Source organism: Lingula anatina, chromosome 2 (genome assembly GCF_051362555.1).
Source record: "Lingula anatina isolate TDL-2025a chromosome 2, LinAna3.0, whole genome shotgun sequence".
NCBI classification, from domain to species: domain Eukaryota; kingdom Metazoa; phylum Brachiopoda; class Lingulata; order Lingulida; family Lingulidae; genus Lingula; species Lingula anatina.
Window position 1 is genome coordinate 37,431,077 of NC_141768.1, and position 15,488 is coordinate 37,446,564.

At 36.6% G+C, this 15,488-nt stretch overlaps 1 protein-coding gene across 7 annotated transcripts in view; it reads right to left on the reverse strand.

Annotated features, from left to right (window-relative positions):
- LOC106179104 (neuronal acetylcholine receptor subunit alpha-5) overlaps positions 1–15,488 on the reverse strand; it is a 54,291-nt gene that overhangs the window by 12,009 nt on the left and 26,794 nt on the right. For 6 of the 7 annotated variants that reach the window (XM_087005655.1, XM_087005653.1, XM_013562628.2 and 3 more), the window contains one exon: positions 1,162–1,355. In XM_087005655.1, coding sequence (XP_086861781.1) covers positions 1,162–1,355 — 194 coding nt within the window. Of the gene's footprint in view, positions 1–1,161; positions 1,356–6,276; positions 6,562–15,488 lie in introns of those variants that run through there. The other variant, XM_087005656.1, reaches the window with a different exon arrangement.

The following is a 15,488-nucleotide window of genomic DNA, read 5'->3' on the forward strand; positions in this document are numbered from 1 at the left end:
TTCTAGACCCATATAAAGCAGCTATCAGGGAACCATCTCACTTAAACTTGCCTACTTCCTGTTCGCTCTATATATCTGTACAGCCCTCGCGTTCTTTGGTGTTTGCCTTTTGTGAGTATGCAAACGTATTGTATTGTATAGTATAGACCTCAAAGAACCCTAGGAGACTCCATGTTGGAACTTGCCCCCTTTTTTATCCTGTAAGTATTACATAATTTAAAAACTAAATTCATTTGACTACATAGTTTTGACCACATCCTTCAATCATTTCCCTTTGAATAATTTACACTTCTACAGCATAGAGTATCATTTGCCTTTGATTTGAAAAGCTACGCTTTTAGATTGATGCGCGTGTAAATGCCTTAGGCAGGATTAATTTTGCTCGGTGCTATCTGGAACTCATTTTTCATGTTCTAAATGTCGTTAACAAATAATAAAATGTGACAAATCGCTATGGGTTCTTCTTTCACACACCCAACTGTCACTTTGGGATCAATGATTACCAGATACAACAAATATTGACTAATGTATCTCGTAAAGCAAATGGTTGTCAAATCGCAGGTCTCGTTACCATGACGTCCCTTACCAAAATCTATGATAAACAAGATATTTATTACTAAAATTGACTTGAATTCCCATTTCCCAGAATATTTCTATGAGCACCAGGTTCCAATTTCTGAATCTACTTAATGGATATGTGACAAGCTATCACTTTCAATGAGAAACTATTTCTATATTAAGACTCTGCCACCCTTAACATCGCTCTTAGTTCAATGAAAAATATATAATTATTTTAAAAGATGGACGTGCTAATACGTCTGACCTGTTCGAGTCTGAATCGTCTTTGATTTTCATTTTTTTTTCTTTGGAGGGGTGGGATTGTATCGAAATATTAACTTAGATCTACGTAAGTGACCCAGCACATTTTAAAATTTGAATTATGATTCATCCAGTTGTAATGTTCCCTCTGCGTCTCTGCTTAACATTTAGCAGATCTAAGTGTCCAGTATGAAAATTAATATTTTTGCCTTTTGATCCAGCATATTGTTATCAAACCTTGCTTCTTTACGTCCACTCCCCAAATCTGTTTAAGGTTGGTCAATGCAAAAGTCATGGCAAGTGGTACAATTGTGATTACGAACTGAAAGAAAAGTGACTTACGTATCTGCTCCAGCAATTGGTCGTCAGAACTTGGTTCTTTTCGTCCAAATCTAAAATCTGTATGAGGGCTATACCAAAGCTGACTCGAATGGTGTCGTTAAAGTTTTCGACCGGTCGACCGACCACACCAACATCGTTGTACTGTTTTAGTAGGTGGCTGATAAGGCGTTTTTCGTCCGAAACTGCTATACTTCCTGAAAGCAAAATGGCCGTGTAAACGTTAATTATATTCTTCATTAATGCATTATCTGGCATACACTTAAAAAGTTTGAGTTTAGGTAACGAAAACATTAGAGCAACCAAGAAATTTTACATACCTAACGCCTCTAAAAGAAAATTACCATCTTGAAGTGCTGTATTTTATTTAATTAATTAATTAATAATGTTATAAGATTATACATAAACATGTCGCTACTTTTCTAAGTAAGTATTTATCAAAGTAGAATTTAATTTGAATGTTTTTCGCTTGGATAAAAACGTAAAAAGACAGCTGTCAATATGGCATGTTACAAACTATTCACCAATATTGGAACAAAAGCAAATTTCCAACAATTAAACCATTGAACCAAATGTGCATCCCTTAGATACATTAATAACTGGAAATGGTATGTTTAAGGTGTCTGGCATATGTCACTTGCGTCGCAGACAAATTAAAACAGACCCCGTGGAGTCAGACGTAAGTTTTAACTTACATTTTGTTATTTTAAAAAACGCCACCATTACACCTGGTTTCAGACACTATCGACCAGTTGCGATGTATGTCCATTGTATATATCTTAATCGTATACACACTGCAGGTGTAGGCAATGTGAGCAACCATCCAACCATATATCACGTACATTTCATTGTAAAAAAACAACAAAAATTAACTTATATATGTTTGCATGTACATAATACGAGGTACCGATGACTTTAGAAGCCATATGGAAGAGATGTATGGTGATCATTACACGTGGATGTCGCCTGCCACCTGTAAGAATATACCTGACCGCTCGCACACCTGAGCATATTTGGGCCTCTAAGCACCTGTGAATTCGGCTATGTACAAGACTGTATAATGCATGCACAATATATTTATAATACGCCTAAAATTTCTGACCACCTGGTCATCCAAGGTTACATGCTGTTGTGTACGTAACAGAGAAAAATATGGTGGAGAAATTGGTAAAGAGTTATAAATCGCAATTCCTGGAATAGGTTTACTGCATGTACCGGGCTTCTGCACGCGTGAACATTCCCGATCACCAATGTAAAAATTGGAGGATAAATATTTCCAGGTGTGAAAAAATAAACACTTACCACCTGAAAATACCTTGTTTTTACATTAAAAGATGGATAATCAATTAAAATATATTTACTTAAAAGGTCAGTCGGTGGGGGTTTTTTTTGGGTCCTAGGTCTTCCTACTTTATTTTAAGATTTTAAAAGGTTTCGTCCCAGATCAAGATTCGCATTTGAAAAGAATGCATGTCATCAGCATGATAATGGATTGTTATTTAAACCGAATGAAGTAAACTGTGGTTTCAAAATATAGTTTTTTTTATAAAATTCTTAAAATTCTATTAAGTGATAGTCGGTGTACGCTAAGAAATGCAATACTGTTTGTGTCATTTCTCAACAAAATCCACTTCCCGTTACTTATATATATATATATATATATATATATATATATATATATATATATATATATATATTGTGTGTGTGTTTGTGTGTGTGTGTGTGGGAGGGGGTCTGACACTTGTATACACCATTCTCTTCCCCTGTCTTCACATACATGTACTTTCAGTAATCAAAGATACAAGCAGCTGTAGCTTCCCCATAAAAACAAAATACACAGGTTACTGATTATATCAACACAACTAGTCACTAACTCGATTACAGTAATGTACCACAGCGGCATTTCCATCAGCGTTCCACTTACTTAGAAGGTTACCACTAAATACGTCATGTTAACTCGATTTTAGTATTGAGCTGTTTCAACACAGTTAAAGATGTCATAAGCTAGATCTCTGTATTATAGTGCATTTACTAGATATATTTATTTTCACATTGGTTACCAGTTTCAAAGTACATGTAGCTTGAATGCTAAGAACACCATATAGTATTGCTTAAACTACCACAAACAGTCACAGTTAGGGTTTCCCTCATACTGCTTTAGAGCACAGCTAGACTACAACATTTAATTGATCACATGTGGGAAATACACATTACGATATGGATTTTCATATTTGTAGATGCCGATTAATTAACCGTCATGGTGAGTGACCAAGGAAAACCCCCATGGTAGTATCTTTAATAAATAGAGCATAGAACATACCTGTCCGCGGTTAATCAATGAATTATGTAAAACATCATTCTGGGCATGACTTTTATATAAAGCCAGGGCAGTTGTTCGCGTATGTTTGGCTGTCGTTTTATCAAAAGAACTCACGAATGTGTAGTAATATTTCCAGTCAAGGACCTACCTGAAAGAAATGTAAGGCAAAAAAGTGGCAACCATGCAGCTGCAAATCGCTGACAAACTCCAACACAAAACGTTTCCGGTGTGCATTACTCGGCTTTGAGCCATCCCAGACTTTGTGGTAACAGATCCCAGATGCAAAAAAAGAAATCAAAATGTAACAGATATCGTTATTTATTTTTAGTAGGAAGAGAAGCAGTTTGTTTGACGTCAAAAATCGATCTTTAGCGGGATTCGAAGTGACACACATCAATCACTCGATTTAGTAAATTGTTGGGGTTGTTGTATTACATTACTTTCCCTATTGTGTGTACGTGTAAGAGAGCTGGATTGGACAACGTGCTCTTGGAAGAATGGGCGTAGAATGTCCAGCTTGATGTGCTAACCATATAAATATTGGTGACTTAATAGACCTCTTTTCACAACAAAGGCGCATGCTTCCTGTCAAAGCATTGTCTGGCTATTCTCGTCGTAGGCGATTGATTTCTGTACTTACGTTCACACCAGGTTAAAAGGTGTATAACAAAGATGGCTCAAAATTTGTATGCCTGGCATTGACACGAAAGGAAATTAAGAGGCAACACGTTTTCTGCTTTAATTTTACAAGTTGGAATTTCTGTCAGAATGTTGCTATTTCTTCCAGCTCATTGTAGAATAAAACCACGTTCTTATGCAGCAACAGGCATTCACTCTACGTAGCAATTAACATCTGTGCGAACGTAGTTCAATTAAATGGCTGAAAGTCTGCAGTCTCAGGTTCAACAATCAAAATCGATAGGATTTAATTAAGATTGCAAATAAAGGTGTTCGTTGCCTGAGTGGCACGTTGCTTCAGAATCTTCAAATGTTGCGTAACCGTATGCAGTGAACGAAGTTCGACACACCTAAGAAAAGGAGTTGATGCCCGGTATGCAGGAGATAACAGGTGTACATCAAACAAAATAAACTTTAATCTATTATTACAGATCGTATCCCAACTGACGCCCAAAACAAGTTTGAACGCCGTTTATGTGAATAAACAACTCGCTGTGAACGAAAGGTCGAAAAGAGGCCCAATATAAACAGTAACCTTCTTACCACTATGGGAATTTATTTGTTCCTTGAGCAATGGCTGAATCCCCTAGCATCACCGATAATTTGTAAGTCAATTGATCTGCACATTTTATATGCAGTGCGATAACACAGAATAAAACCTGGAACCTTCGTTGTTGAGGGTTCACCTCAATAATCTTAGATGCACTTTTTCTTCTAATTTCGCTCACTTCAATTAATACAAAGATGCATTTTGCATGATCTGTACCCCCCAGTGGATTTGTTTTTTCGCATCAGTCAGCGCAGAAAAGTTCATTGCTTTAAAGCAAGAGGCGTTCTCTAGGGATGAACAATTCCGCTGCACCCCTAGGCACATAATAGTAATCAACCTTTAAATCAGCTAACACAAGTGTCGTCAACGCTGAGACACGCAATATGCGTTTCCGGGGAAAGAAGCGGGCGGCAGTGTCAGGAATTCATCCCGCCAACGCAGTATTTATTCCATAAATGTTCGTTTTCTTCCGACACGTAATAAAAATGTTTTGCTCTTTTTTCTTTTGGCACGCTGTCAGGTCTTTAAAATGACTAAATATGAGGTCACACATGTAGCAGTGAATTTCGGAAATTTCATCACAATGTAAGATGAGATGGTGATGAAGTTTGGTTAAAATGTTTACATGTAAGAAGTAGAAAAAGTGTGGTTAGCAGGAAAAACGGATTATGGGTGCCGAATTTATATGGGCTCTGTTATCTTTTTGCATCTTTACAATTATTATTGCAAATTAATACATTCATCCATTTATCTTCTTGTTATATTTTTGTGTATGTCTTGGTTGATGTGCTCTTACGCAATACTTCCTCATCTCTTATTTCGCATATCCCGATACGTATCTTGATTTTCACCATTGTTTGTATGCAGTGCGACTGCAGCTGTCATATTTAGACACCTTCTGGGCTAAGTATTTGTCACGAAATGGTTTTATCAAGGCTTATGTTGTGTAATAGCTGCATGCGTCTCATTTCAACAGATACAACGGTTTCTCTCTTTTCTTAACATGTAGCCACAAGTGTACCTCTATATTTAATCAAAGTCTTAAATGTTAAGAGTGTGACACAGGAGGTACGCGAAGTGCCGTGTGTGGCATCTTGTAGCAATCAAACTAGAAAATGTACACTCATCACCTATATCGACCGTCCTTTACCACATAATAATAGACTAATTGCAGCATCTCTTGTTGAATGAAGTACGACCAATGAAATGCTAATGACAGAAAGTTTCTCGGATGTCACAACGCCGTGGGTCGATGAGGACGCTACCTTTCTGTATATCCCATCACTTTCAGCAAATAAGGAGTTAGGTAGACAATTCTGTATCGATTTTCAATCAATCCTCTATGAAAACCCTGCCCAACACAAATGCCGATTTCACGTGTAAAAAAAAAATTAAATGCGAAACCGATAGAAAGTAATGACCGATAGAAATGAAGATTTTAATTGTAGTTTCTTTCGTTATGCAGTTGTCCGTATCCATATCTGAATAGCTCATAACAAGTTCCAAATCGATGTCATTGTTTACTAATAACGTAAAACTTAGTAGAAAAAACGCGTATTACTATACTTACCAATTAAAAGCCATGGTAAAATCATTTTAAGCATGGACTTTCCCCAGTGAACCATTTTCCCGCGAGAAATAGTCTCCTACTCTCTGAAACCATGTCCGAGCCACAAGTAACGCCCTTTCGGAGTCAATTTTGCATCCCCGTAGAGTAAAGCCGTACTATGCCCCTTCCGAGCTGTTAACGGTGAATCCTAATGCGCTGGGATTGGAATCGTGCACATGACGTAAAAAGGCTAAGTCGGAGGCTATACTGCGATTTCTACGTCACAGCCGCCAGTGCTTCTTCAGGTGGAAAACACCCGCTCGATTTTAATCTGGTTAAAACAATCATTAACAATATTGGCTGAATGGTTTATATTTAGAATAAATATGTGGAGGGCCTCAGTCTGTTTTATCATCAAATAACCCAGGATTGTTTCGATATTTTGAAATGGATGTCATTAATCCGTCGTAATTTCTGTTGCAAACAGACACGAGCACGTTTGGCACTGGCAATGTGCAGATTATATTGCTATTTTGTATTAATCATAATTTTGCATGCACTGACACTACCGAACTTATAATCAAGTATGATTGAGTTTGCAATAAAGCGACTATTGCCCGGAAATAGAGTTGAGATCAAAGCTTTGTCTAAGTAGAAAGCTTAGGGAAAATAAAAAAAAGAGCTTGACAATTAAAGCATATTATGTTAAAGAACAAGACTTGAAGTCTAAGACTAGTCGTTACAAAGTCTAGATTTCCCGACGAATGGGCAATTTGTATACGAACTTCGCGCGATTAATACAGTGGAAAAAGCCCATTAATTTTCTATACACATTAGATGCTAGTTTCTTACTTATTCTATATGAACTGACATTCTACGCGAAAGTTTAAATTTCGCCGTTTTTGTAAACCTTCGAGTTTTGAGCCGGCCTTGTATGTCAGCCACAAATTTACATTTTATAAGTATTTATATCCTGATATAAGTAAGTATATATATATATATATATCCTTATATCCTGATATGTCTTCTTCCAATAACTTGTTGGGAACTGGAGACAAAACACACTACTTGTCTAAAATATATATCACCAACGTTTTCAAAATATGGTTATAAGTCATTAGGCAATTAGGATCTTGTTACATGATTATTTGGAAAAGATACTCAATCCGTTATTTGTTATATTTTCAAACAAGAGTTCGTCTGATTTAGCCAGTTTCCTTTAAATATCTATGCATACATATACATGTATAAAACATAAATATTGAAAACCGCTCTTATTTTGTTTGTGTTCCTTAAACGCTCTTGTTGCGTAATCTGCTTGAGTCGAAACTTAACTGATCACTGTCTTTTGTACCTAATTGCATTCCACTTTTGTTTAAGTAGGAAAAAAATACGAATGGCCATGGCCGAGGAGGCATTTTTTTCCGTTTACACAGAAGAGTAAATAATTATGCTATTTATAGCAAAACACACATTGCATTTTTTTTTTTTTTTTTGCATTCAATTCTCTTGGTAGTTAAGTAGGATAAAGAGAGGTTTCTGCAAAACATAAGAGCCTTAAAGGTACTTTGTTAGGAATAGTGCATACGTCAAGTGATGCCCCGCAGGGTTTAACATGAAAATAATCATTTAAGTTTATCAATTGATAACGGAGCAGGAATTGTTGGCCGGATTGAATCATATCGAACTATTCAAATAAAATACTTAAATTTAAAATGTATAACAACGACCAAGGGCTAGAGATGGAAATATTCATCACACCCATTCCTTAGGATTGACTTTGGGATAGAAATCTGAATAATTAATCCTCCTTTTCTCTGTCTGCCAAGTTTTAACCTAATCCTAGGTAAGTATGCCCTGAGATTTTTAGATAAAGTAAGCGATTTATTGTGTCTAAAGATAAAAAAAGTTACAAGTGCTTAGCACATTTTAACTTGAAGATGTACTGTTCAAAACATAAAAAAGGTGTAAGATTTAACACACACCGGTCTACGAACTCGTACAGATAGACGCCTCGGTACTCAAAGATGGTCACAGATTTAAGTCAAGCCGTCTAAAATTTAAAAAAAATCGCTGATGGTTTTGAAATGAATTGTTTTAAATTATTCACTTTTGAACCAATAATCTTGGTCTCTATTAGTGGTAGTAGTATTGTGCAAGGTTTGAAACCAATTATGAATCTCTGTTTCGAGCCTGAAATAAGTATGGCAGAATACCATAAAGTAAAATGTACACATATCAGACGTATAAGTCATTCAAATAGGTTTTCCAGACAAAGAAACCCAAGAATATTAGCAGTGTAATTGACTTTGCAATCAAAATACCACATGTTGTGTATCACGCTATGTTTAAGTTCTCGTAACTCAAAATGTGTATGAATTAGAATCATATAGACCCTACTATATTGGCCGCCAATCGGATGCCTTTGGTATAATGGCGCAAATGCAATAAATCGTGACAGCAATGTGGTAAAGTAAAATAATTAAAAATGAAAGTTAATGAGAAACCAATTGTCGTTTGTTAAACAGTTCTTCAAAGAAACCACGCCGTTAAGTGATACACGTTTGCTGCAAAATCATACTCGCCGTTCAAGCAAAATGGAATCTTCCTAAAATGAGGCCTACGACACTACGTGACGTCATACAAGACTAGAAAACGTGTAAGAATCAGCGTGAGGTGGGGTTAACTTTTTGGCGCTAATGATGGAACTCAGTGTGCCTGGAATGTCTTCTTAGCAACCAGTACAAAGGTGACAGTACCGAGAGTTCGAGCTCTCGGGTGATTTTTTGTCACACACCCACTGTACCAACAATTGCTTCTTATCACAGCTCATAAATCATCATGCAATTCCGTTTTGGTACATTCAACTCGTAATATCGAAAAAAATATGACAAACTAAATTTACCTCTGGGTGCACATGGGTGATTACTTCGGAGTTTAATAAGCCGTGCAATCGTCAAATTATCATTTTGTTCACGATTAAAAAACTCACACAAGATGCAGTAATTGTGCTAATGTTTACTGTTGTCTAAATCATTGGACACATTTGTTTAGGAATATTGTGTATGAACCACTGCTCTTCAAAGCATATTGTTTTAAGACTACTCGTTACTCTGTAATAAAGCATATACAAGTTTTGATGAACAGAACTAGGAAAGGGATTCACGTTAGAAATGACGTCATCATCTTTTTACAACCATTATTTGTATTGCTTGTCTTAAGATCATTGATGTTTCTTATCTTGTTTTCCTCCCCCTGTCAAAAACCGTACTCCACTACTACAGAATTGATCGGGGTCTAGAGCATCATGATCAAATGATTGATTAGAATCTATGCTTTTTTTCTCAGCTTCTTCAGCAGTCAGCGACTATTAGGAAACGACACATAAGGACAGGCAGATAAGGACAGACAATATGGTTATGTTGGTCAACGAGCGCGACCGACTCTTATTTTGAAGAAATCTGTTTGTTAAGCACTTATTTTTTTCAAATGGATACTTTGCATCGGGCATTAGTTTGATCAATCCTTAAATTTTACTGCTATGCCCAATAAACATCATATGTTTAAAGATTAAAATAAAGTTCGTCTACCGACCCTGTTTACAGAGGCTCGCCGGTCGTCAACTAACTTAATTATTTTGGTTTGGCTTAAAGTTGTGATATATAAAACATTGCACGTACAAATAAAAGCAAAACCATGGAAAGGTTAGTATCTCTGGATTAACATTGCGCTTCAATGAATACCAAGTGAGTAAAATGCTGTGAGTGACCGGTGGCAAAACTGGAAAGCTGCATGCTTTCGAATGCATCTTCACACAACCCTCTGGTATCACAATGGCCTCCAGAAAAGTTACCAAAATTAAAGACACCAGCCTGAAGATAAAATAATCTGTAAAAGACTACTAGCGGCCCCTGGTGTCACAGAGTATCTTAACACTTTTTCCGTTGTGTCTGTACAGTATGTCATGTGACCATACTAGTATGATGACGTGACAAGTTGTACGGCGGGTGCTCATGAAATATGATTGCTTATCATAAACGTCAAACCTGTTGCATATTCTTTACCAGAAACCAACCTTACCACCAAACCCTAAGAGCTCCCAAGATAAAACACATGAACAGGTTGCAGACATCCAAACTGCAGATCAGTTTAATGCTTGCCTATCATTAAAATGTTACCATTGGTTTGCCTTTGGCAATCAAATCTTCACTTAGTTGTTCAAAAACAAAGTATGTATTCGCGTCACATTCCACCCAGGCACCACATAATAAAATACGCTTTGCCAGACATGACGCTCTTTTACTTGGACGTTAAGTTAAACTACTTCGGAGCATCTGTCCCGATTCTGAGGCAAAGCTACCCGAGGATGACAAAATGGCTGGATCTATTACTCACGTTTGCCAATCTCAAAATAGACATTTTTTTTTCAGGCGTTTGATGAATTTCGTTATTTATGACCGCATTAATCATTCACTGGAACATATCCATGCAGGATCAATATGTGCCCGAAACGGCAGATAAACACGGTGATAATTCATTGCATGGTGGAATTCATTTAGAACTGTCTTTTCTTCCTGTCTCTGCGAAGATTTAATAGGCAACCAAGTTGCACAGTCATATCATAAGTTAAGAAGCAATTATTATTTTTCACATACCTAAGTTGATATCTTTCGACAATTGTAAATGTTTTTCGCAAGCAAATTATAATAAGACCGACTAGTGTCTCGCAATTTGATCTGTAATCGCTATAGAAAAATATGCTTCCCGCAAGAGAGTTGCCTCTAATTTTCTTGATGATAGATCTATGTCAAAACAATTGCACAAAAAGAACTTTTCTTCTCTACATTCACCGCAAGCGATGTTAATATGTTCCCATGTGAACATATATTTCACCAATACCTTCGCAAATCTTTTAAAATTGCTACGTAGGACGTCTAACTGTAAAGTACTGAGCGGACTTTGTGTCCTATTTGCATTCACGTACAGTTGTTTAAAACAGTAAACTTGGATGAAAACAAATTAAGTTAGGCCTACACACATGGTTTATTATCTGATGGTGGCTGTTTCTTTTTCTTGCAGGTCTTTTTTTTTTTCGTAACTTCACAAAAACGGTTCTGAATGCCAATAGATTCGACCACCGCAGTTAAATTACCCTGTGACTCAGAAGGCGGACAACGAATCTTCCTTTGTGCATGTACCTTTACTATTCTCGCCCTAGTGATACAGATAAAGATGCATCATTGGGTTCCCATACTCAGCACCGAAGACTTACGGCGTCGAGTCCATGATAACACCAAAACTTCGTTATTAACCTATGTGGAAAAGGTTACGTTAAGTGAAACTGATGATCACAATGTATTAAAGGTCTCGAGATAAAATATAGGAATTCTAGAACCATGGCCATTAGTGCAGATTGGACTTTTGAAAAAGATCAAACCTGATCAAACCCATGATTAAATTTCTTGAAAGACCCCAATACATCAAAGACGAAGGGTCTTAATGTAACGTTTAATGCTTCCTCGGTCACTTTTTGGAGGACAGAGGCATGATAGATGGACATAAAGAGTGCTTCGGTAGCGAGATATCCCACCTCTAAATTGTATAGAAAACGAAGTGATTGATGCCCACTATAAGCAATATATCATCTGATGTTGGTCGTGATAAATGCTCAAATATGAAGAGTACAGAACAATGGGTACCAAAATGAACATTTGGCATCAGAACGTTGATTAGAATACACGATGTATGGATCGTCAACTTCGAAAGCCCCCCCCTCTCAATGGCGAGAAAGTGAGCGTCGTTGACAGAACGAAGTGATGAGTCCAGTAAAAATCTCATGCCATGCAAATATAACCAAGAATGCCTAAAGTTACGATTTGATATCACATATATATACACATAGTGCAGTTCTTAAGCCAATAAATGTATTTTCGAGTGGTCATTGCATAGTATTTTGTTCATAAAATTGAATGCTACCGATTACGAGTCCACCCTTGGGCTACATGAACATGTTATTCATTCCTTGGGCTTATATATTATTTCAGAAGCTGCAAAACTTCAGCTGTGCAAATTCATGTAACCATATAAAAATGAAAATTATATTGAGCCAAAAGGCAGCCTGATAATGTGTATCCAACGGTAATCTATATATATATTATCTAAGAATACACGGAAAATAGTAATACTAAGTAGTGGCATTTCCAGATATGTAATATCAAAACGCTAATGATGAAAAATTATATATAAATAAATAAAAAGTCTGTTCACAATTTAATAACCCTCTGCGGGAAATATTTACAATTTGGCGGGATACAGTAGGATTGAAAGGTTATGATTTATACAACTAGGTAAAGGCTGACTGGTCCAGCCCTGCTTGCTGCTTACGTACACTGCCATTTTTAGATTAAGGCAACATAATTTGATTAATAAAGCACTCATTATATAGAATAATCACAAGTTAATTAAGATCCATAATGATATCGGCTTCTGAGTCCATTCAAGGTATGCGTTAACGTACTGTAAATACAGATTGCTCATCCTCAACTGACGCTTTATATCTAAGGCTATTTCGTATATTATACATATCACACAGGCAAATTCAACAACATATTTGTACTATATAATTCTAATTCATATGCTATAAGCCAAAAAGGAGGAGAAGTTGCGTTTCATTGCTTATTCTATTCTGCCATTAATAAATAATAAACGCCGATCTTATTTTCAAAGAGATTGTTCAGATCAATACATCAACACTCACTGCCTATTATGATAGGGTATGAAACTTTTTTGATTGATAACTAGGACCCAAAAATAACGATCTCTTTCAAAGTTCAGAATTTCGGTGTGTCTTATGTCATCAGTTGCTTCATATCCGTTAGGGAATGGTATATTTAATTAAGAAATTGTCCGGATGCTTGTGATCAAATTTGAAAACCCTGATCTATACCCAGCATATATTAAATCGTGGACCTACGCAGAAAGTTAATCAATGAACCACAAACATGAAAATTTTGTTTACAGTATTTTTGTCACTACTTACTTTCCTGCAATTTTCATAATTGATCTACACAGCAAATCTCCTTTGAGGGAGTAGTGCAGAGTAAACAATGCCAGCCAGCATACATAACCCAGCACAAAAGCTTCATTTTGCCAAACTTGAACCCTTCATTGAGGAAATGAATTGGAAAGTAATGGTCGATCACCACAAAAACACGCAGATCACAACCCAGATCCGACAGAACACTAGTCCTTACGTTTGATTCAACATAAATCAATTAAGAAGCATGACTCGTGTACCCTGAAGTTGAACCACCAATGTGCTATGATTCTGCTATGCTGTTGGAAGTACTACTCTTACGGACTGAGATAAGATGAAATCCCTTTAGTGTTTTTGTTATTTGTTGAATGCCATGAGTTGAATAAGATAGAGGAATTCCGGTAGAAGTTCGCAGTGCAATGCAATTTGCTGGCGCTAACCGTTTTCACCAATGCCAATGTTAAAAAACATAAAAACTAAATATCTAGAAAGAGATTTTAATCACGTATTTGGTATTTTTTAAACGTTGTCATGCAACACAGACTCATATGTTCCTGGCATGGTGGACACCACGTTTTAAAACTGTATGAAGACGCACCTGGCACTGGTAGTTAATACAGATAGAAGCGTGCTGGGACCTTTAACTAAAAGACCTCCAGATCCCCAATTTCTGAAATACAGGGTCCCAGTCTCTGTTATTATCTGTTATTATCTCTCTCTCTGTCCTAGAGATGCGTCAAACGAGAGTGAAAAATAACAAATGGTTTTCTGATGAGAGAAAGGAAGTTTCCCTATGAAGTCTCATATGTCCATAAGCTAAAACGCCAAATCTTATCGAACCTAGCCCACAGAGTTTTTTTCACTACATCAGTGTGGTAATATTAGAGAGTATGCAAACTTTCAGGACAATGAGGCCCATTAAAAGCGTGTCAGATCAAAATTCCAATAATCTTTCTTTCTGATGTTGCAGTTTTTCTCTCTAGGCTCCTTGTGGGCCTTTTGGCAATAAGTCGTCTACTCCGAAAATGAGCATATTAAAAATGTTAACATAACAGTGGGTGGGGGATGATAAATTTATACACTGTTTACCAAGCTATTGCCAAAAAAATAACATAAAAAGACAATGAGTGGGAAACACATGTACGTAATAAGTCTGAACATTGTGTTCAGAATGCAATACAGACAATGAAATGGCAATTTGCAGGTCTGAGATTGAAAGGAAGGAGCGAGAGAGAGAGAAACAGAGAGAAACAGAGAACCAAGACAGACGCAAATGCTTGAGTCGGGTATTTTGGTTTCCTTTATGTATTCACCAAACAGCATCTGATAACCAAACGATATATCAAAACCATTACAGTGTAGTTCATGTTATTTTCAACGTTTTTTGTCTGGTGATCAATACACAAACTAGCCCTCATATATAATTACTGTATAACTCATCAATTTATGGGCAATAAAAGCGCTCGGTTAAGATCATCCTCCATAACTCGCAATTGCCAAAAAAAAAAATCTTCGAACCATTTTGCTTTGTCCTCGTGGGAAACATGATAACCGTTATAATGAGGCTATAATTTAGATTATTGACTGCTAGAACCAAGATGCGAGAAATGTAAAGCTAGATCATAGTAATCAATTATACCTGATGCGGTTTTGAAAAGCGATTAGTGCGCGGATACTCCACCACACTGACTTGCAACGCTCTCCACGGTTAATTAAATATGAGGCCGACACGACAAGCTAGTAATTAAACTAAATCCAAATGCCTCGTCGAAGTAATTAACATGATGCTTGTCTGGCTTTAGGAACGAGTTTAAATCCCGACTTTTGTACATATAAACGTTTTTTTTTCTCCATTTTGATAAACTTAACCCATGGCCTTTTTTTAAAGTATGCCCGTTAAAATAATTTTTCTATGAAATCTTCAAGCCCCTTAATACAAATGACGTTTCGTTTTTCTACGGTAAACGCAACATGGAAGAAATGTGTATGCTTAGAAGCTTTGTCAACTCAATTCAACATAAGTAAGCACGCCAAGAGCATATTCCACATGAATGGATTAACGCGTAAAGATAACACAAGTCCAGGAAGACTATCTTGTCACAGAGTGTACCTTGACACTTAACATCAATCTTCCATTGTAGACAAGAGACAAGACAATGCACTCTCCACGCTTAAGTATTTGCTTTAGTTAACACAT